Genomic DNA, 23,773 nt, shown 5'->3' with positions numbered 1-23,773 from the left:
ATCCGTAAAAAATGAAAAACGTCAGTGAGTCGTAATGAAAAACTCTACATTAGCCCGCATCTAAGTTCAATAGTTCAAGTCAAATTCTGGCCAAAACAAATCATGACCAATCTTAAAAACAGTACACAGTATAATTACAACAGATAATATTATATGACATGAAACGGGGAAAAAGGGTAAATATACTTTCACCAGCTGCACAACACAAGGTGAAGAAAATACTGAGTGCCGAATCGAATACTCTGATTTTATTTGACAGATTTAGAACATGTGCTCTGTTTGTTCAATTTGAAAACGCTAATCTAATCTTAAAGACATTAATGTAGTGTTAATTAGCCCAAGACTGATTTGCAGCTGGACGGTAGTATGACATAATGCATCTGTTATAAGGTGGTGCATGCACATCTGTCCAAATGCTTTGTGTTGTGCTCCAGCTGAACATGGGACAGCATGCACACCATTAGTACATTCCTCTGCAGGTCACTACTTAAGGTTGCCATGCAACACCATTCTTTCATAATAAGCAACTTATTTTCATCTCGCTAAATAAAAACTGTGCATGTCTTGAAACTTATTTTTTTGTCTGTGTGTTTCAAAATCTGACACATTTGACTGATCACTCTGTGCTTTCAAAACCATCTGTGCATTCATAGGTTGTGAAAGCTTGCTGAGTGGAAAGAGTTGTTTTGGTGTACTTCTGCATACGGAACGAAAGGTGCAGCCAATGTGACTTAATCAGAGCAGAGCTGCATCAAGTAATATGCACTCAGGAAAATCAAACAAGACATTTTTCATACAAGAACGGAAAACAAATCTATCAACGTGTCTTCACATACTTCATTCATTTAACTGAATACAAATGTTTCAATAAGCAATTGTATTATCAGCATATCAATTTGAGTCAATTTGATTTTTTTTTTGTATTTGGCGTGTCTCCCGTTTGATTTTATGACTGATCGACTACACGGTAATGCAACTTTTTATCTCACAATTCAGACTTTTGCTCTTTGCAAGTCACGATTATCTTTTTTTGTATCCCATATTATCCCATTTTTTGTGTGTATACACACACACACATCCACTGTTAATATGTGGACATACACTGTATACAGCATATATATATATATATAACACCAGGCAGGTTTGTAGTTGTATTTGAGGAGTCTATAAATGTTTTTCTAGAAATTGCCCCTGTTCTCATCTATTATTCTCATACGAGTCCTCTCTACAAAAACATGTTTACAGGAAGGGACATTAAGCGGAGCTATAAAGGACAGGAGATGTCTGCATAAATATGGAAAAGATAAAAAAAAAACCTGTCAGGGTCTAGTTAAGAGCTGACATGGAAGAAGTATATTATACAATATTAACTGTATGTAGTATACTACTGGCCTACCCCTATAAAAGTCAAAGACACCCACCTAACTGCTGGAAGAGGAGCGCTACACTTTTACCGCTGACTGGCAGAGTGTCATTGAGTGGAGTCTGGATGAGCTGCCGGTCCCCTGCTCCCAGTGAAAAGAGCTTCTGAAAACATCAACACAAACATTCAGGTTTGGACAACTGCATAAGATGCATTAACAATGAATACCAAATAATAGCTCGGAACTACACAAAAAGCACATTTGAGGCTGAAGCATATTAAAAAAATAAACATTTTTAATTATTAATTTGATCATGATTCACTGACAGTCACTTAAAATGTTATTAAAGTTATATGTTTCTACAGTAACACTTTATTTTAAGGCACAATTCTCACTATTAACTAGTTGCTTACTAGCATGCATTTTCTTAGCATATTGGCTGTTTATTAATACTTATAAAGCACCTACACCAAACAGCCATCTTACTTACTATTAATAAGCAGCAAATTAAAAGTTTATTGGAGCAAAAGTAGTAGTTAACAGTTATAATCTAATAGTGAGAATTGATCACTCTCCAATAAACACACTCCATATAAATGACCTGTGTGACCTTTTCGCAAGTGTTACTCACCAACGGTTGCTGAACACTAAATAAAGTTTGATTTGTGAAATATGGGCACTCAAATCTTGATGTGCTGGGAACTGTAATGAGCTCTAAATAACCTGTTCTTGCAGCTCAGTCTCCAAAATTGGGTAAACTGGGAAGTTAAAGGATCTGTCAAGTTCAAAATCTGATCATTTTATATATTGTAGATATACCATTTGTATTTTATATAATAAGCTTTCATGATATACAGTATATACATACACCCTCTGGAAGCGATAGAACATGTGGACAGCTCTCTATATTTTAGCAGGTTTCCTTTTTTTTCTAGATCTTGGCTCTTGTATTGTAAGAAACAGAGGACGTGCTTTAAACAGAGCCAATAAGATGCACATGGACTGTTTCATGAACAGATGCGCGCTGGAGTCTCATGACACATTCCAAGCGGATGGAGTTAGACTCACACTGAAAGATGAATATATACCTCTCTTGAGGTCTGTTTATAACTTACACCCTGTTTGATCACCATGATGCCACAATCCAGCTGGGAAAAATAATGGTTTCTGGAGGAATTTTTAAATGTATTGGTCAATTACATCAAAAACAACATGATTTCAACATGAGAGCCTGCAAAACTCTGCAGTCTGCATTAATACATTTCCCTTGAAACCAATTTCTAGATTCTTTAAAAATATCTATTTGTTGATTTATTCATTTAGCTTGATTTATATGAGCGCAGTGTACAATAAAGAGTGGATTTAGAAACTGTGTTTAAAGAGAAAACATACATTTTAGGGATAAATCTGCTGTTTTAGGAGAATCAGACACCAAAAAGAAAATTAAGAACTGCGGCGCTCAAACCAGAACATGAGAGCTACATTTAGTAATATTTTAGCTCTAAACAAAACAACGGGCTTCTCTCACTGACCCCTAAAGCCCTTTCTACCTCTCGGGAGTCTCCAGTGAAAACAAAATGCAATATGAGACACCCTGCTTTCCTTAAGGTACACAGGTACACAAATGAACCATGACTAACCCTCTGTGTGCTCAAGTATCCACAGGGGTCAGGGTTCGAGACAGATGAGGAATTCTTTGGTTAAGTAATGTCTGACCTGGGAACCTCCAGCCACTGGGACCAAGCATGTGAAGAGGTTTGCCACCAGCCCTTCCAGAGGGAAGCTCAGACTGTCAATGTACACAGTGTAGATCAGACCTAAGCAGCCCTAAGGGGAAAAAAACAAACAAAAAAACAATCAGCTAGTCCCTGACACACAAACACATGTAAAACACTTCTAAACACAAAATCAGAATCAATGTGAGTGGTACAACAATACTGGTGTTGACCTAACAACTTGTTTCTATTGCTGCATTAGCAAAGTCGTAATGGTTGATATGGTGTTGCTAGAATGTTCTGGATGAATGTTGTGGTGTTGCTATACTGTTCTGGGGGATTTCTAGGGTGTTGCTAGTGTTGTGGGTGGTTGCTACAATGTTCTGAGTGATATTAAGGTTTTCTGAGTGGTTCCTAGGGTGTTACTAGTGTTGTGTGTTTGCTAGGGTGTTGCCAGTGTTATGTGTGGTTGCTATGGGGTTGCCAGTGTTGTGGGTGGTTGCTCGGTTGTTGCTATAGTGTCATAGGTGATTTTTAAGGTTTTTTGAGTGGTTTCTAGGGTGTTGCTAGTATGATGTGTGGTAGCTATGATGTTGCTAGTTTTGTGAGTAATTTCTAGGGTGTTGCTACAGTGTTCTGCATGGTTACTAGGGTGTTGCTATAGTGTTCTGGGTGATTTTAAGGATTTCTAAGTGGTTTTTTTTGGGGTGGTGCTATAGCGTTCTATGTGATTTTTAAGGTTTTCTGAGTGGTTTCTAGGGTGTTGCTAGTGTTATGTGTGGTTGCTATGGTGTTGCTAGTGTTGTGGGTGGTTGCTAGGGTGTTGCTATAGTGTCCTACATGGTTGCTAGGGTAGTTTTTTTTGAGAGGCTGTGTTTCACAGAGAGACTACATAAAATGTAATGGCCAAACAGATGGACAGAGAGACAGGTTTTTAATTACTCTAAATATTTCTGGGTAATCCAGCCTGGAGACGAGAATCAAACTTTTGGGTGCAAAGATTTGAGCTGGCATGATCAAACCATCCTCCTCCTCTTCCTCGTCCACATCCTCAGCTCCATCCCCATCTGCCTCAAGCGTCTTTGAGCCCTGAAACCGAAAACAATCAAAAATCATTTTAAAAGTCTGTAATAAATAAAATTCCATGCGGCTGAGGTACTCTTCAAGTTGGTGGACAAGTACAGCGTAATCATATGAGATAAAACCTGGATGCGATTCTGGAAGAACCAACATCTGGGTCAGATTCAGTCATGATGTCTTGGAATTAAAACAGACTCTAATCAGCTTGTTTGTTATTAGTCTTTATAACAAACCCCAAACAACAGGGATGTGTGGCGGGCTTCTGACATTAGGAGTTTGAGATTTTTCATGTACAGTATAAATTGCAATATTAAATGTTATAATTCCGGTTTATATTTACACAGATTTTGGGTTAAAGGCATTCACAAAAATCAATCATAACAGTACTATTATAGCAATTATAACATAACTATAACATTACAATATATGCATTTGTATTAAGGCTGTCAATTTATCATGCAAATTAGTTGTGATCAATTATGGCAAAAAATAACAATAAAATGATTAATGCAGTAAATGCACCAGCCTCAGATCTGTACATCATCTTACTCTGCATGCAGTTGCTGACGAACATGACATAGGACGACAACTGACTACAAGATGCAGCCTATTAGAATGCAGTTATATGCCCCTAAATTTCAGGATATGAGGGCAATAAAATGTCCCTGTATGGGTTTTTGTCATATCTGTCATACATATTTATATCATACGATATAGTTTAGCAATATCCCACATGCAAGAGTGTGTTTTTGCCCTGAATATCTGCACAATTGCAAATGTGGCATTGATTTTATACAACAGGTTAATAAACGTTTTAGATACAATATTTTATGTTCGCCAATAAAAATAGTTTCAAACAATGCCTTGACAGAAACATTACGCCTTTCCGAGCAACATGTTTTGTTAACGAATCAAAGTTTTTGAGTGAATTGAGTGAGCTAATGATTTAGTGACCCAGTGACTTGCTGCCACCTACAAGTGGTTTTAGTTTCATATGTAGAGTATCATTTCAATTATTTCATATAATTTTTTAAAAATCATTAAAAACTTCTACAAATATTAATTAACCCATTTATTATGATTCTCCATGCAACCTTCAATACCACGACTGAGGTGAGACCCTTGAGCAAGGCACCGAACCCTCAACTGCTCCCCGGGTGCCGCAGCATTGGCTGCCCACTGCTCCGGGTGTGTGTTCATGGTGTGTGTGTGTTCACTGCTGTGTGTGTGCACTTAGGATGGGATAAATGCAGAGCACAAATTCCGAGTATGGGTTACCATACTTGGCCACACGTCACTTCACTTTCACTGAATCATCCTTTAAATCTTTTTGTAATAGCTATTCAATGCTTTTTTTTTTTTATCTAGCACAATAATGACTTCAAATGATCTTTGAGGAGTAATTTATCAGCTAAAATTGATGTGATTAATACGATTAACTAATCAGCACATCATGTAATTAATTAAATAAAAAATTGAATTGCTCAACAATGAATTTCTAATTAATATTATAACTTATTATAAGATTAGCAGATTCTAAAATGCTTCACTTTAGATTTGTGACTAAAAAGTAGTGCTGTCCATGCGGACGAGTTGTTTACTGCCTGACCAGAGGAAAAAGTACAGCAAAGAGCGAACACCGAAAATCCTCTGTATCCTCAGCGGAGATGGACAGAGTGTGGGATTGCAGGGCTCTGTTTCTTAATTCTTTGTTATTCACCACTGATAAATATCTGAGTTGAGGAGTTGAGAGAGCACTAGAAAATAACACATAAAGATCACACGATTACATGTTCTCAGAATCACTGATAAAGCCGAGCTTATGTAGACAAGCTTAGTCTGTGTAAAGTGACTGTCGCTTGGTATTCAGGCTTGATCCGGTTTCCTCAAAGAAACTAAAAACAGCACTGCACTTCAATACATCGAATGTGATAATGGTCATGAGATTGGCTGAACAGCGCTGCCTTTTTTCAACAAGCAAGAGAAAACGATAACAGGAGCAAATTAAGTTAGGGGGTCCTGCATACTTATCAGACGAAAGCGTGACAGCGCGTTGACAGAGTTAGTGTCGCAAAGGATGGAGAAAGTCAAGATAGCCTCGCATGATGAATAAAGGAGTGACCCATGCTGGTTGTTATGAAACCACAAAGTGAACCTGGAGTAAAACTGAGGTGCTGGTCTATTTATAGATTTTGCTTTTGGAAAACTGGCTGGGTTTTGGGTTTGTTTTGTGCAGGGGTCTTGTCCCAAGGGCTGAGATGCTATTTGAACTCGTTTAGGCTCACATTACAAGTCCTGCTTTAGTGTATCAACTAAATGTGTGTAAATTGTCTCCATGTGAGTATTTGGAAAAATTTAATTTCCTAAATAATCACGTCCAAAGATGCAATCAGAGAAAAAAACAAATCACAGTAATTACAACATGTACAACCCAAAAGAGTTTATGGGACAACGGGAGGATTAAGTCAATGATAAACTATAAATTTAGGCAAAAATGTAGTAGATCACATAATACAAATCAAAATTAAATCAATTTAAGGGTTATTAGAAATGTACTCTTTGTATTCGTTTGGGATTCATTTGGGTTAGATTTCATTTTCCACAAGAACCATTTTCAACAAGATTACATAAAATGACAAAAATATTAAGTGGTGTAATAATGAAGTGAAAAGCTTCATTTTTATACTTTGCTTAGTTATAAAAAGTCAAATTACCTGTTATTTTAAAAGAGCTAATGCTACTTTTGAAAGTCATAAGGGTTTGCAGGTTTTTCCTGTGTGTTGATTATACCAATAGCATAATTCATAACACAATAATCCACAATTAATCCACACAGCTCCAGTCCATCAATTAATGTCTTGTGAGAGTGAAATGTGAAGTGAAAAGCTGTGTGCTTGTAACAAACAAATACAAAAGACCTTTTTAACTTTAAACCATCACCATTATAATCCATAATAACACTTCCTCCAGTGAAAAAGTCCATCCCCTGTTGTCCTCCCACATCAAAATCTAACATATTTGTTTAGAACTGCTTTGGACAGTTTTTGTTTGTAAACTTTGCTTGATCTGTGCATATTTCACTCCTGATTCAGATGAAAACAGTTGTATACAAATGTGTGACCTTGGACCACAAAACTGTCACGGTTCATGGGATCACGGTCTCATCCGGGCTTTGTACGGTTGTGTGCGTGTGTGTGTATGAGCGTACCTGATTACCGTAACGAGCTAATCATCCAGGTGTGGCTCGTTTGCGGCTCTATATCAGCTGTGCTAACCTCGCCTTGTGTTGTCAGATCCTTGGTGTTTGTCCTCACGTTCCTGTGTGCTCCGCTGGCTCCGGTTTCGGGATTCTTCGCTGACTTCTGGATTTTCCTGCGTTCCACTCCTTAGTGCCGTCCGCTGCAGCCCTGCGCTACGGAGATCTGCCGTCTGGGAGTTTCGCTGCCGTGGACTCCTTTCTGTGTGTGACTCATCTTAATAAACTGTTTGTTTAGCATCCGCAACTGAATCCGTCTCTTTGTTCCCGTGACAGAAGGATCTGACCCTACCTTCATGGATTCAGCAGATGCCTCAACCCTGCAGGGGTTCCTCGACTCCAGCAACGCTCGGATGAACCGACAGGACGAACAGATGCTGGCAACCGGACGTGCCGTGCAAGCTCTCGTAGCGCAGGTGTCCGAGCTCACCTCCCAAGTACAACATCTAAGAGCACCCGCTGCGCCACCCCCACCGATCGTTCCCCTGATTCCAACAGGCAACGCGTATCAGCACGAGCCCAGACTGCCCACACCAGAGATGTACGGAGGAGAACCAGGTCTCTGCAGAGCCTTTTTGACCAAATGCTCTATGTTTTTTTCCCTCCAGCCTTTGAGATTTGCCACTGAGGAGGCCAGGGTGGCTCTGGTGTTAACGTTGCTGACTGGTAAAGCAGCGTTGTGGGGAACGGCGGTGTGGGAGAATCAACATCTCTGCTGCTCTTCCTTCAACGACCTCAAGGAGGAGATGAGACGGGTCTTCGATCGCGCCGCGACAGGCCGTGAGGCAGCTAGGAAATTAGCTGACCTCCAGCAAGGAGAGGGGACCGTCTCCTGCTATTCCATCGAGTTTCGGACTCTAGCAGCAGAGAGCAGATGGAACGAGAGAGCGCAGTGGGACATGTTTCTGCATGGGTTGGCTGATCGCATCCAAAGAGAAATATTCATGTTAGATTTACCTCCGGATTTGGACGGACTCATAGACCTGGCACTGCGTGTAGACTCACGCCTCCAGCAGAGGGGTCAGCGAAGTCGTCATTCTCGGGATTTCACATCTTCTGAGTATTCTCTTACCCACACCGATGATGCGATCAGTCATTCGTCAGGAGACGAACCCATGCAGGTGGGGAGAGCTCGGCTTTCCCGGGAGGAGAGAGAGCGTCGGAGAAGGCGGGGTCTATGTTTATATTGCGGAACTGCTGGACACTTCCTAGCCGAGTGTCCCGTAAAAGGGCAAGCCCGACCGCAGATCTGAGGTTGCTGTCGGGTGGTATCTCTCTGAACAAGACCTCGGCTAATACTCTCCTCCCGGTTAGATTGCAGTGGGCGGCCAGTAGTCAGGAGTGCACGGCTTTATTGGACTCTGGTGCTGAAGGTAATTTTTTGGATTTTTCTTTTGCCAAACAGCTGCACATTCCCATCGTCACTCTCGACCACAGGATTTTTGTTAGGGCACTCAACGGACAATCACTGCCTCCTGTTACTCACTCCACTAATCTCATTACTCTCATCACCTCTGGCAACCATACCGAAAGGATTATATTTTTTCTCACTGACTCTCCTTTAGCACCCGTCGTGTTGGGCCATCCTTGGCTCGCTAAACACAACCCCCGGATCGATTGGGGCCAGAATTCTGTGTCTGCTTGGAGCGAGTCATGTTATGCGTCTTGTCTAGTGTCTGCCTGTTCCTCTGTGTCTTGTTCTCTGTTGCAGGATGAGGCGGTGAACCTGTCAAACGTGCCCGCAGAGTACCACGCCCTGAAGGAGGTGTTCAGTAAGTCCAGGGCTGCTTCTCTTCCTCCTCACCGTCCCTATGACTGTGCGATAGACCTAGTTCCAGGTACGTCTCCGCCTAAGGGCAGATTATACTCACTTTCGGTTCCTGAAAGGGGGGCCATGGAGAAATACATTTCTGATTCTCTGGCAGCCAAGTTCATTCGTCCTTCTTCTTCTCCAGCTGGGGCAGGATTTTTTTTCGTCGCGAAGAAGGATGGCTCCTTGCGACCGTGCATTGACTACCGAGGCTTGAACAACATCACGGTAAAGAATACCTATCCTTTGCCGTTGATGTCTTCAGCTTTCGAGCGGTTGCAGGGAGCCTCCTACTTTACCAAATTGGATCTGCGTAATGCTTATCATTTGGTCCGTATAAGAGAAGGAGATGAATGGAAGACCGCTTTTAATACCCCCAGGGGGCATTTTGAATATCTGGTTATGCCTTTTGGGCTATCCAACTCCCCCGCGGTCTTCCAGGCACTCGTCAATGACGTGCTGAGAGACATGGTCGATCAGTTCATATATGTCTACCTGGATGACATATTGATTTTTTCTTCTTCTCTCCAGGAACATGTTCAGCACGTCAGGCGGGTGCTCCAAAGGCTGCTCGAGAATGGGCTTTTTGTCAAGGCGGAGAAGTGCGCGTTTCATGCACAGTCAGTTCCGTTTTTGGGTTACATCATCTCGTCCGAGGGGATACGCATGGATCCCGATAAGGTTAAGGCTGTGGTGGATTGGCCAACCCCTGATTCCCGTAAGGCCCTGCAGAGGTTTCTGGGGTTCGCCAATTTCTACCGGCGCTTTATTCGCAATTTCAGCCAACTAGCCGCTCCTCTGACTGCCTTGACCTCCACCAGGTTGACGTTCAGGTGGTCGAGTGCGGCGGAGGCCGCATTCTCCAACCTCAAGAGCCGCTTCGTTTCGGCTCCCATCCTCGTTGCCCCTGATCCCGCACGTCAATTCGTGGTGGAGGTCGACGCGTCGGAGGTGGGGGTAGGTGCGGTGTTATCTCAGCGTGCTGCCTCGGACGACAAGGTTCATCCCTGCGCGTTTTTCTCTCATCGATTATCCTCCGCCGAATGTAATTACGACATTGGTAACAGAGAGTTGCTGGCGGTTAAGCTGGCTTTGGAGGAGTGGCGTCACTGGTTAGAAGGGTCGGGGGTCCCTTTTATCGTCTGGACCGATCATAAGAACCTTGAGTATATCAGAACCGCCAAACGCCTCAACTCCAGGCAGGCTCGTTGGGCATTATTCTTCGGTCGTTTCGAGTTCAACCTTTCGTATCGACCGGGGTCTAAGAACACCAAACCCGACGCGCTGTCACGCATTTTTGATCATTCGGAACGCCCGTCCTCTCCCGAGTGTGTTATACCTGAGAGACTTATTATCTCCACACTCACTTGGGAGATCGAGTCGAAGGTTCGGAAAGCCTTAGAAGGGGTAACGCCTCCTCCCGGTTGCCCAACGAGCCGGTTGTTTGTGCCGGAGAGAGTTCGGTCCGACGTCATCAGGTGGGGTCATTGCTCTAATGTGGCTTGCCATCCAGGAATTGGTCGCACCAATTTTCTTGTTAGGCAGCGGTTCTGGTGGCCTGCCATGGCCCGCGACATCCGAGATTTTGTTTTGGCCTGCTCGGTCTGTGCTCGGGGTAAGACTTCCAATCGCCCACCAGAGGGGCTACTCCAACCGCTGTTCGTCCCTTCGAGACCCTGGTCACACATCGCACTCGATTTCGTTACTGCCCTCCCGCCCTCCCAGGGCAATACGGTTGTTTTGACCGTAGTTGACCGGTTCTCGAAGGCGGCTCATTTCATCCCCTTGCCCAAATTACCCTCTGCCAAGGAGACAGCGGTGACCGTCATAGATCACGTCTTTCGTGTTCATGGCCTCCCGGTAGACGTGGTCTCTGACAGAGGGCCCCAGTTTGTATCCAAATTTTGGAGAGAGTTTTGTCGTCTGCTGGGGGCGAGTGTTAGTCTGTCTTCGGGTTTTCACCCTCAGACCAACGGTCAGACGGAGCGGGCTAACCAGGATCTCGAGAGAGTATTGCGGTGTTTAGTCACACAGAATCCCACTTCCTGGAGCCAGCAACTCTCGTGGGTTGAGTACGCTCATAACTCGTTACCAGTGTCGTCTACGGGCCTTTCACCGTTCGAGTGTAGCTTAGGTTACCAGCCACCTATTTTTCCCAGTCTGGAATCTGAAGTCGCTGTCCCTTCGGCTCACGCCTTCGTCCAGAGGTGTCATCGCACCTGGAAAAGAGCCCGTGAGGCTCTTCTCCGGGTGGGAGCTCGCACCAAGGCCAAGGCCGATCGCCACCGGTCGAGGCCTCCCGTCTACGTCGTTGGTCAAAAAGTGTGGCTTTCTACTAAGAACATTCCTCTCCGCCCCGTGTGTAATAAACTTGCTCCCAAATTTATTGGCCCTTTTGCTGTCACTAAGATCCTTAACCCAGTGGCAGTCCGCCTTAAACTTCCTCCGGCGTACCGGAGAATTCATCCCGTGTTCCATGTTTCCAAAATCAAACCGGTGTTTCATTCACTACTTAATCCGCCCACCCCGGTTCCCCCACCGCCGCGTCTCGTAGATGGGGAACCCACCTATTCGGTTAATCGTATTCTGGACTCGAGACGAAGGGGACGCGGATTCCAGTACTTGGTGGACTGGGAAGGTTACGGTCCGGAGGAGAGAAGTTGGGTTCCTGCCAGGGACATATTGGATCACTCACTGATTGATGATTACAATCAACAGGTAAGATCGGCAGAGAACGCCAGGAGGCGCTCTTAGGAGGAGGGGTACTGTCACGGTTCATGGGATCACGGTCTCATCCGGGCTTTGTACGGTTGTGTGCGTGTGTGTGTATGAGCGTACCTGATTACCGTAACGAGCTAATCATCCAGGTGTGGCTCGTTTGCGGCTCTATATCAGCTGTGCTAACCTCGCCTTGTGTTGTCAGATCCTTGGTGTTTGTCCTCACGTTCCTGTGTGCTCCGCTGGCTCCGGTTTCGGGATTCTTCGCTGACTTCTGGATTTTCCTGCGTTCCACTCCTTAGTGCCGTCCGCTGCAGCCCTGCGCTACGGAGATCTGCCGTCTGGGAGTTTCGCTGCCGTGGACTCCTTTCTGTGTGTGACTCATCTTAATAAACTGTTTGTTTAGCATCCGCAACTGAATCCGTCTCTTTGTTCCCGTGACACAAAACCAGTCATGTGTCAATTTTTCGAAATTGAGAATTATACACAATCTGAAAGCTGAATAAATAAGCTTTTCATTGATGTATGGTTTCTTAGGATCGGACAATATTTGGCCGAGATTCAACTATTTGAAAATCTGGAATCTGAGGGTGCAAAAAAATCAAAATATTGAGAAAATCGCCTTTAAAGTTGTCCAAATTAAGTTCTTAATGCATATTACTAATCAAAATTTAAGTTTTGATATATTTACGGTAAGAAATTTACTAAATATCTTCATGGAACATGATCTTTACTTAATATCCTAATGATTTTTGTCATAAAAGAAAAATCGATAATTTTGACCCATGCAATGTATTTTTGGCTATTGCTACAAATATACCCCAGCGACTTAAGACTGGTTTTGTGGGTCACTGGAAGAAGCGTTATTATGGATTATTATGGACCATCGTTTTGGCCAGAAGCAACAGTTTAAAGATAAAACGCTTTAATGATGGATTTGTTTCATACAAACACAGTTTTTCAATTCACAAGACCTTAAATTATATACTTTAGTCATGTGGATTACTTGTGGATAACAGTCATGTTTTTAATCAGCTGTTTGGACTCTTATTCTGACGGCACCCATTGACTGCAGAGGATTCATTGGTGAGCAAGTGATGTAATGCTAATTTGTTCTGATGAAGAAACAGACTCCTCTACATCTTGGATGGCCTGAAGGTGAGTAAATTTTCATCTAATTTGAATTTTTGGGTGACCTATTCATAACAACATAGAGACTTCATTATCTTACCGATAAGGAGGAGAGGTTTTGCCCGAGTCATGTCCCACTGCTCACAATCTGCTTCTAATTGTCTCGTTTGAGTCTGCGTCAGGCATGCAAGCTCATAACGATGCCCACCTCTCAAACTCTGCCGTCTAACCCCTTGCGCTGGAGCTCATTTGATTTGCTCAGACAGTGAAAACATGTCATAAGATCCACCATATCTTATCAGTGGGAGCACAGGATTAAAATACCCCCACAGATGGGAAACACATTTCAACCTTATTGGGAGGATTTGGTTCAATTATGAAGAAAAATACATTCCAGGGCTGCCTCTTCCAATCTGATAAAAGAAAAATATATTTTAGTGTGTCATGATTTTTACATTAAGTGGGTTAATGGTTTAGCTTTAGGCAAGTACACAACACCTGAAATGCTTGGTCCCTGCAGATGTGTTAAAAACAATGAACGTGAAATGGAATGGAGAGAATTTTGCACTTTCATTGACTTTACTCCAAGACTAGAACATACAGTTCAGGATGCTTATATGGAAATGCTTGAATTTTTCTTCCTATACCATTTCCATTGGCATCAATGGATTTGAGATGTCCTCTGACTTAGCGTAACCATAGACTGTAAAAAAAGGACGATTTTCCGCACTTCTTTCTACAGTGGAAAAGTGAAGCCAATACATACCAATGACGTCATTTGGAGCCAGAGACTGTGCAGTAGTTATCATTGTATTACAGTTCCACCCAATCTCCAGCAGACCCAATCGCAAGCTCACATTCATATATGCCACACTCCGTTTTATAGCATCAAATAACTCATTAAAAGCAAACTTACTAGGAGATATACTTGCATCACCATTAGGGATGTCAACGATTAATTGACAATCTATTAACTGGCGATAAAAGATGCAGTCGATTAAAACTATCGATGCTCGTTTAAACAGTTTAATTTTGGGCTGCATACGGCTCATGCGCAAAACACATACAGCCGGCTGTGAGTGACAGAGCTGGATCTTTGGTGAAGGTAATTCACTAACGTAAAATTATGCTTTTAATGTGATCCAAACTTTAAAAGTACATTAAAACAGAAATAATACAAAGCTATTTCTATTGAAATTAAATAACTAATTCATGTTTAATTATAATATCCCCATATAATTGTTTCAGGACAGATTAATTCCAACAACTAGTTAATTAGTTCCTACAACTTTTAATTTGTGGCCACTGTCCATGTTTCATTAATTTGTTCCCTACAAAACCCATGATAGACCAAGAGTACTCCTTTTGTGATAACTGCATTTTTAATGAACCACACTTGTATAGTTGCGTAGTTTTTTTTAAACACTTTTTATTTGTGCTTGTAAGTCTGACGCAAATCCTCCTCAAAAGCATAATAGATTGTTATAATATTAGTGTTTAGAGTGTGCATGGATCCAGAATTTGAATTTGGATGCAGTTTGCTGGGCCAGAATCCTGTCTAGTATCTAGTCATTCCTAAAAAAACTGATGTAAGGAAAACCGAGAGACATACAGAATAATGAGATAATGGGCTATCATGGTCATTACGTGAAAGAAGCCACACACTGCATTACGGACCTCTGGATAAGCGTATCAAAGAAAAACAGTGAGGATGAGACAAAAGCAGACAAATTGAAAAGACCTTTCTGGAGACCTTAAGACACTGAGCCTGCGATTAAGAACGATGCTTCAGTCTTAATGTGCCTGATGACACTGTGAAGTACTCTTCATGGGTGGCCTTCTCTCTTAATCTCTCATGAGGCTCAGTAGTAACGGACGCAATATAAATAAAGAAGATTAACAGTCTCACTGTGAAATTGAGAGACCCAAAGCAATAGAGAGACCGTGGACACACAGTCGACTCCATAGAGGAGAACAGCGCCAGCCGACAGCTGGGGGTAATCAACGCTCAAAGACATGATGTGCCAAACAGTTTTGTAACCTTCTGGAACCACCGGCCTCTAAAGGCAAAGAATTCCTGCATTTATTGACCATTTAATTACACATTCTTTATCCTGTCATGAGTTGGTTTATTTGTACTCAGCCAGGACAGCAACAGGAAGTTGACAGTAAGTCTGCATGCTGGCATCCATGTAGAATGTTTGTGGTAAACGGGCTGATTCATAGTGAATCTGCAGAATTAACCTTCTAGGCATTTGAATGGTAAGTGGCCTGCTTAACAAATTAATGTGACTCACAGCATTGAAATGCTTCGTTTGGGTCATGATAACCATCACATCCTGAATACTGAATTAAGTTAATTACACGAAATGCCACATTGCCGGTACTAGGATGCCGCTCTCAATAGATGTGGAATGTCGGGATGTGATGAACTGGTTCTCATCATGATTATGTCAATTTCCACAGGAAAAAAAAAAAAATGTATACCTTCCAGGGCCTCAATTTCATCACAGTTTGTGATTATTGCTAAATTTTTCCCGCTTATAATGGGGAACGCCACAAACATTTATTTACTATGAAGGCTGAATGTAATTTAAGATGTTTCTGCGAGACTAATTTCACAAACAGTATGATTGTTTCTCTTAACATGCTGCATTAAATGGAGTCACATCCCTACATGATGAGGATATGGAGGAATTCCCCCCATTTTCCAAAAAGAGTGTTTTGGCAACACTTGGAACTGGCTGATAATTAAACTCTCATAAAAAGCCAAATGTCATTCAGTGGTCTCTACAAGAGTGATGGTTCCCGTCTGACCTGCTTTCTGAGGAATAAGAGCCTGTTGTAACATTCTAAATGATTCAAAGCTGTGGAGCCAATTTCCTTGAGCTATTTGAAGGCATCCCTGAATTTTTCTAATTAAAAAAACCAGCAGCGTTGCATTTGTGGAATGAACTTGAACTAAGTAGCTTGACTAATCAGGGCTGGGTATCGTTCAAACATTTTCGATATCGATACCGGTTCCTGAACAATCCTTTTTCTATACCAATTTTATGAAACCAATCTTAACAAGATTGCATTATCCACATTAAGCCAGTACATGTCCGGGCCCGTCTGAAGTTTGCTAGAGAGCATTTGGATGATCCAGAAGAGGATTGGGAGAATGTCATATGGTCAGATGAAACCAAAATAGAACTTTTTGGTAAAAACTCAACTCGTCGTGTTTGGAGGAGAAAGAATGCTGAGTTGCATCCAAAGAACACCATACCTACTGTGAAGCATGGGGATGGAAACAGCATGCTTTGGGTCTGTTTTTCTGCAAAGGGACCAGGACGACTGATCCGTGTAAAGGAAAGAATGAATGAATGGGGCCATGTATCGTGAGATTTTGAGTGAAAACCTCCTTCCATCAGCAAGGGCATTGAAGATTAAACGTGGCTGGGTCTTTCAGCATGACAATGATCCCAAACACACCGCCCGGGCAACGAAGAGAGTGGCTTCGTAAGAAGCATTTCAAGGTCCTGGAGTGGCCTAGCCAGTCTCCAGATCTCAACCCCATAGAAAATCTTTGGAGGGAGTTGAAAGTCCGTGTTGCCCAGCGACAGCCCCAAAACATCACTGCTCTAGAGGAGATCTGCATGGAGGAATGGGCCAAAATACCAGCAAAAGTGTGTGAAAACCTTGTGAAGACTTACAGAAAACGTTTGACCTCTGTCATTGCCAACAAAGGGTATATAACAAAGTATTGAGATGAACTTTTGTTATTGACCAAATGCTTATTTTCCACCATAATTTGCAAATAAATTCTTAAAAAATCAGACAATGTGACTTCCTGGATTCTTTCCCCCCATTCTGTCTTTCATAGTTGAAGTGTACCTATGATGAAAATTACAGGCCTCTCTCATCTTTTTAAGTGGGAGAACTTGCACAATTGGTGGCTGACTAAATACTTTTTTGCCCAACTGTATGTACTGTAATCATGATGCCAAGAGCCAAAGGACAACAGAGATACAACTCTGAAATTACCTTAAGTGGGATTTAAACCTACAACCTTTGGGATACTAGACCAAACCTGTGCCACATCACTGCACTGCATTGGTCAAACACTGTAACAGTAGAGGCAACAAAAAAAGATGAATTTGCTGAAATAACAACTTTCCTCCAAACAGATCGAGGTGCTGCCATAGACTCCTAGCCAGAGGAAGCAGAACAATATGCCAATTTAAACAACAGGAGCTACACACCTTCTACACTTGGCTCCTAATAAAATCCAAAAAAGAGCTATTGGATAACAGTAGGGTCACACAGCTGTGCTCATTAAAATCTATGCTATCAGAAAGACAGTTGATGATATACTCATAACAATCCAGCATCCTGTTAGACCTGGTAAGCAGGATGCAGTGTAATTAATGACAGTTACACTTCATGCTCTGTGACTGCAGTAGTAAATGACTGGCAAACACTAATAAATATAAAATAAATATAGCCAAACGTGACAATAAAAACAGTCCAAGCAGTTGGAATAAGACTGCAAATTGGCAAACTGGCAGAACAGCTGCTGTTGTTCCAGTTGGTGTCCAACAGTTTATCTCAAAAGATGCTGAGAAGTTTGAAGCTGGTTATATTGATCTGTAGTGAGGTCTGCAAGAAGTACACATGGCTGATAAAATTTAATAGGCCACCGCATTCGTTCTTGTTCATCTGTCCAACTGATATTGCAGTATATTAGCACTTGTAGCAAAGAAAAAGCATGTCAAATTTTAACTTCCTTACTCCAAAGGTTTTTACGAGATCCTCCTTGTTACAGCCTCCCTCTAAAGGTGAAACTTGGCATGCGTTCTCCTAATAACCTAGTGTCCATGTGTAACTTATTTGGACTATCAGAAGATACGTCCATTAGTCAATATAGGCCTATTGGCAAAAATATATTGGCTTATTTCTGCAGAACAATCGATGAACTTGAATAACCTAATTTACGCTTCAGACTATACTCTGGTATTTATGCTGAAAATGGATACATCAAAAACAGGCATCAGCGTGCCTTTGACAGCCGGAGGCAGCCCCCCCTTGTTGCATTGGTTTGCCAGATTATAGAGCAAAGCCTTTGCGATTAAGCAGCCTGGAGTTGCGGTACTACCTGCTTGGCCAAAACTTAACTCTCATTGCCAATCTTGCCCTAATACTCTAGATTATCTCAGTCAAAGGCACTGGTGCACTGGTTCCTTGCACTCCAGTACTTCCACTTTGTGCTGAAACAACTCAACATAGGGAAGAAATGTGGATTATTTTTCCTCTCACAATGTGGGACAACTGAAAATCTTCTACAGGAGCTGTTTCTCTAGCCTCATTATCACCGGAAGGGACTAAGGTTGGAACCCTAATGGGTGCTGGGCAATAGTCAGAAATTACAACTGCATTCTTTACATAGCTGTCCTCCAACCCTAGCCCCTTGCAGCTCCTCTTCTTTCCTTCACTCTGGACAGTGAACTTTAGGATGCAGCAGTAAACTTTGCCCCATCCTGATCACAGCTGCCATTACTAAAATATTCTCAATACGGTTGCCTGATTAAGATACTTTCCCAAATATCTTATTTTATGTTAAAAGTACTCTGGTCTTTTTCTGAGGCAAGAAATACCTGTGAAAAGTTTTGCTTGGCCATGCCACTGTGAGCATTTAATTGACAATTTATTGCTCCTCTAATTCTCTATTTCCTTTAAATGTGCAATGGAAATGTGTGTGATAGGTAACAATGCCTGAATAGCCTTAAAACAAAATTGGCCCATGTCTGCTAAATGATGGTTCATTTCAAATTTTGTGATATGAACAAATGACAGACCAAAAAAATTAATAAATTGCTAAACGATTCTGGCAAAACTAAATGTTGTGTTGTGCTCATGATCTCTGACACCTGGACTTTTTTAAGTCAAGAAAATAATAAGGACGAAAGAAAGTCAAAACAAATACAACAGCAGAGATGCCTGGACCCCTAACTAGACCTTGTAATAAAAACATGGCCTTAATCTCACCTGCAGGTTGACCTCTGCCTCAAAGAAAGTCAGACAGGAGCAGAAGTGTCGTTCTGAGTCTATGTCTGTCAGCACCACTGTGAAGAATGTTGGGAGCTTCCTCTCACGGGACAGTCTCCATCCACCAGGCTGGCAGAACTGTAAAAGCACAAAAAAACAAACAAACGCTGTCAGACTTGACTCTACAAGAGCCTGGCATTACCAGAACATGCAGTAGGCACAAAAAACAACCAGTAGATTTTGGTTACCATAAGAGATGACATTATATGCACAGAGAAAATCACAGGAATTGAATTTGAGGTTGTTGAAATTAATTTCAAACACATTTCATTGTGTTGACAGGGCTTACTGGAATGCAGTATGAGGCTCTTATGGTACGTCATTGAGCAAATGGGCTAGTGTGTGATCATATGCAGGATGCGCCACTTCAGATAGTACATCCTCTCATCAGAAGGCAGGAAACGCCACTGACTGCCTCAGTGCCCTTCCAAAAGCCCCTCCACATCCATTCTGTTACACAAAATATCCTAATAAATAAACCTGGATAATATCCTGTAGCTGACTAACTGTCCTGCTGCTAAATCCATGCTGCCACAAATTAAGTGCCACAGCAAAATAAATTATTTAAAATCAGTTGTAAGTTAAAATCTGTATTGAATGTAATGCAAAAGTTGTATCGAATCAAGTGTTTGAATTAAATCAATTTGAAAATGTGTACTCCCGCACAGCAAAATTATCAAGTTTTCAGAAGCACAGTGGCTTTCCTGTAGCTCAAACTAGTGTCACGGTACCCAAATTTCAGCAGTCAGTTCAGCACCAAAAACTATTATATAGTATAGCTATTTTAACAGTTATCATTTACTTATTTGAAAATACAAACATTAAATAAATTAAATAAGTTAATCATATATAATATAATAATTATTCATTATTCAATTATTCAAGTAAATAATAGAATAAAACAGCATTCTAGGCTTCAGATATTGTTCAGTTATGCAAACATAACATTGAAAAGATCAAATGAAAAGTTGAAGAAAAAGAAAAAGTGGCAGGTCTATTGGACTTTGCAAGACCTAATGCACAGATCTATTTTGACATATCACAATTTTTGTCCCATCTGCTGCTATGGTTATCACTTTGTCAAACGTCAGAAGTTTTGACAGCACTAGGTCAAAAAGGTAGAGCATGGTCCTAGCAATGCAAGGTCATGGGTTCGATTCCCAGGGAAAGCAAGAACTGAAAAAATGTAAATAAAATGCCTAAATGTAAATGAAAATGAAAGTGCATGCAATGGATAGACGCTGCTAAAGGCGCTGCTCTCCTGGTTAGCGGTAATAAGATAGGAGAGAACGAGTAAATCTGCTGTGTTGGTGCTCAAGTTCAAAGTGGTTTAGCAGGCACAGTGAGTCTGGATCACAAATGGTGGCTTGGCAGGAGATAGATGAGGAAGAGCAACAGAGGAAAGTCAAGAACAGAGATGAAAGAAAGATTTGGGAAACTACTGCACACTGCACAAAGACTAGCGTTAGACAGCTTTTGACTCACGGCTAGGCAAAAGCGATAAGGTGAGTGGGTGGAAACAGACGATAAAGAGTGAAGGAATGAGTGCCAGAGGCACAGCGAGAATGAAAGACAGAGCTATACAGAGCGTGTTGGATTGACCTCAGGGCTTGAACCAGGACGTTAGCATCCCGCTGCAGCCACAATAGAAGGCAGGAAATCTGGAGCGCTGGCAGACGAAGACGGAAGAGTGGGATGCTCCTTTCCCTTGCCAGATTGGGACAGGTTCCAGGAAAATTACAGAAAAATATGAAAATATTCAAAGTATGCGATAAATTCCCAACCAAATCCAGATAAACAAATAACGAGGGTGCGAACGTGGGGTTGATTATGTGAGACAGCAGTGCCACACAGACCCAAAACAGTGAACGTGCTTTGCTCCTATCCCTCAAAGTTTCATTTTTAGTCCCCTTAAATTGAATGTTACAAGGTCTACAATTGTGGAAAATAGGTTGTGTATTATTACACTTAAGCTACATCAATACTCTTCATTCCTGAGGCTGTTATTATTTGAGTGGCCAAAGGCTCTTAGGTCTGGCGTTCAGTCAAATACTACAAAAACCAAGCCTCAGACTGAAGTCTTCTGCACGTGCTTGGTTAAGTTCACAAGACAGAACCTCCAGACATACAAGAACTGTAGTAAGTATTACAATGAATAGTTATTGGATTCTGTTATCTGACAACAAAAATAAAAATGAAACACTATGGAGCCCAAACAAGGGATCAATTTTTTAATCATGACTGTGATAAGATGTCTTTGTTTTTGTATGCTCCAAACAGACCTTAAGTGCAAAGTACAAAAGGACAAAATTGTGACAATTAACGATGTGTGTTCATATTCCGATTCATATTTGCCATTCGTAATGGTTTCATTAACTCTTTCTGTACGGTCAAGGAAAAAAAATATTTTAAAATAGTAATGTGAATAACTGGCAAATTTGATTTTGATCATTAAAAAAGTAAAAAATTCTTGCAAAAGACATTAAATGCAACCCAAAAATTTAAATCATAAACATGTAACAGTTTTATTAATTTATTTATCTTCATAAATACTACTGACAAAACTCCTAACGTGCAAGATTTAAATCTCATGAGCCACCAGTTGTATGCATGTAAAAAGCTGTATGTTATATGTTATATGATTCAGAAAAAAAAAGATAAATAATAATTCAGGAATCAGACTGGCTACCCTGGTCACGCTACATGGTTTTGATTTACTGAAAAAAAAGTACCCTACACCTTTTGACCTCAAAAATGCAAATACGAAGCATTTCAAAAGGTAGTATACTGATAATACTACTGTAATATTTAATAATTTGCATAGAATATCCAACATGTAATATGCTGATTATTCTATGATAATTCCCTGAAGTCATAATAAGTTTTCAAAATATAGCTTGTGTAGGCCCCATCTACCTCTTCCATCTTTTGACATTTGAACTGGCACCAACAAATTGAAGTTTCCCTCTTCCAACCTCAAAGGAATTCGTCTACCTCCACCTGAAGATAACCAATGTAATGTCACTTTATTTAACGCCATTTTGGAAATGACGTCAATTGATACTTCTCACTGTATTCGAGGTTGATCCAGTGGTTATTTTCACGTAGGATTTGGGAGATTTTCAAGTTTGGAGTTGTCTGAAATGCAGCATTAAAGACACATAGAATAACAATCATGGCTGTACTTTGAAACGTCAGTGAAAACTGCACAAACTGAACTGAAACTATCTGCACTTTGAGCTTCACATTACAGCACTTCACCTGCTGACAAGAAGTTAGCTTGCCGCTTCACTTCAATGGAGGCACAAGTCATGTGAAAGAGTCTCAATTGTTCTCCAAACTGTGCGCGCACTCTTGCAACCATGAAACAGCAGAGTCATATCAGAGAAGGCAGACCTTTTCCTTAAATTAGCTCTCAGTCAAGTGACAGTGGCACTCCATAGTGTTCTAGCAGCCATGATGTCAGAGGGCTTTCGGTTACACTGCTGGCCTGTCAGCGAGAGTTCCTCATCATGCGAGAAATGAGTGGCACGTCCACTCCGCAAACAAGACACAAGATCTGCAGCTTGACCTCTCAAGAATCAGTTCAGCGGCTGAAAGCATGGAGGACAGAAAAAACGTATTAGACCCTCGTCTGCCTTGTGCTGCGTTCCGTTACTTGCATCTCTGTTTAATGATGGCCATAAAAGGCAGAGGGCCGCTGCCTCAGTTAGAGGACAAAGAAAGAGCCACCGTTCTGATTGCTGTGAGTTGAATGAATTCAGTTTTACTCTCATTGAGGCACAAAAGGTTTGTTGCAAGCCAAAGTTTCAGTTCATTCAAATTATTTACTTTTGTGTTATGCAGAAGAAAATCAAATAGGTTTGGAACAACATAATTAAATTAGGACTGAATCATTAAAATGATCGTTAATTACACTGTTTAATTTAGGCTCAGTTGAAGCCTCCCATTCTAATCAATGAGGCAAATAATATAAATAAGAGCGTTAGGTCATGCTTTATTTTAAGGTCCAATTCTCGCCATTAACCACAACTTTTGCTAATTAATAATTAGTAAGGTAGCTGTTAAGTTTAGGTAATGGTAGGATTAGGGATGTAGAATATGGTCATGCAGAAAAAGGCATTAATATGTGCTTTATAAGTACTAATAAACAGCCAATATGTTAATAATAGGCATGCTAATAAGCAACTAATTAATACAGAGTAGTGCGGTCAAACGATTAATCGCGATTAATCGCATCCAAAATAAAAGTTTTTGTTTACATAATGTGTGTGTACTGTGTATATTTATTATGTAAATATAAAGACACACATACAGCATATGTTTTGAAAATATTTACATGTCTTTTTGTCAGTCCTGTCTTCCTGTGTCTTGTGTTTCCCTTCCTCTCATGCCCATATTTGGTTTTTCCTGTCCTCGTTCAGTTCTTATTTTGCAATCATTGGTTCCAGGTGTGTTTGATTTTTCTCCCTGTTCATAAGCCCTGTGTTTCCCTGTCTTCACGTCGGCTGTTATATGTCATTCTGGTCTCCTACGTTCCCTGTGATTGAAGAATTCCTCGTCTCCTCGCTCCTTCGTTCCCTGTTGCGTGACAATATTTATAGTAATATAA

General features: G+C 41.2%; 1 protein-coding gene across 1 annotated transcript in view; it reads right to left on the bottom strand.

Annotated features, from left to right (window-relative positions):
* The window catches only part of LOC306873989 (myotubularin-related protein 13-like), a 131,046-nt gene that overhangs the window by 75,458 nt on the left and 31,815 nt on the right, over window positions 1-23,773 (bottom strand). The window contains 4 exon segments of the mRNA XM_079423630.1: window positions 1,422-1,527; window positions 3,081-3,191; window positions 4,022-4,168; window positions 19,102-19,239. Coding sequence (XP_079279756.1) covers window positions 1,422-1,527; window positions 3,081-3,191; window positions 4,022-4,168; window positions 19,102-19,239 — 502 coding nt within the window.

This window comes from Barbus barbus (genome assembly GCF_936440315.1).
Source record: "Barbus barbus genome assembly, chromosome: 1".
Lineage (NCBI taxonomy): Eukaryota > Metazoa > Chordata > Actinopteri > Cypriniformes > Cyprinidae > Barbus > Barbus barbus.
The sequence above is the reverse complement of the archived record's forward strand: the minus strand, read 5'-3'. Positions and strand labels throughout refer to the sequence as shown.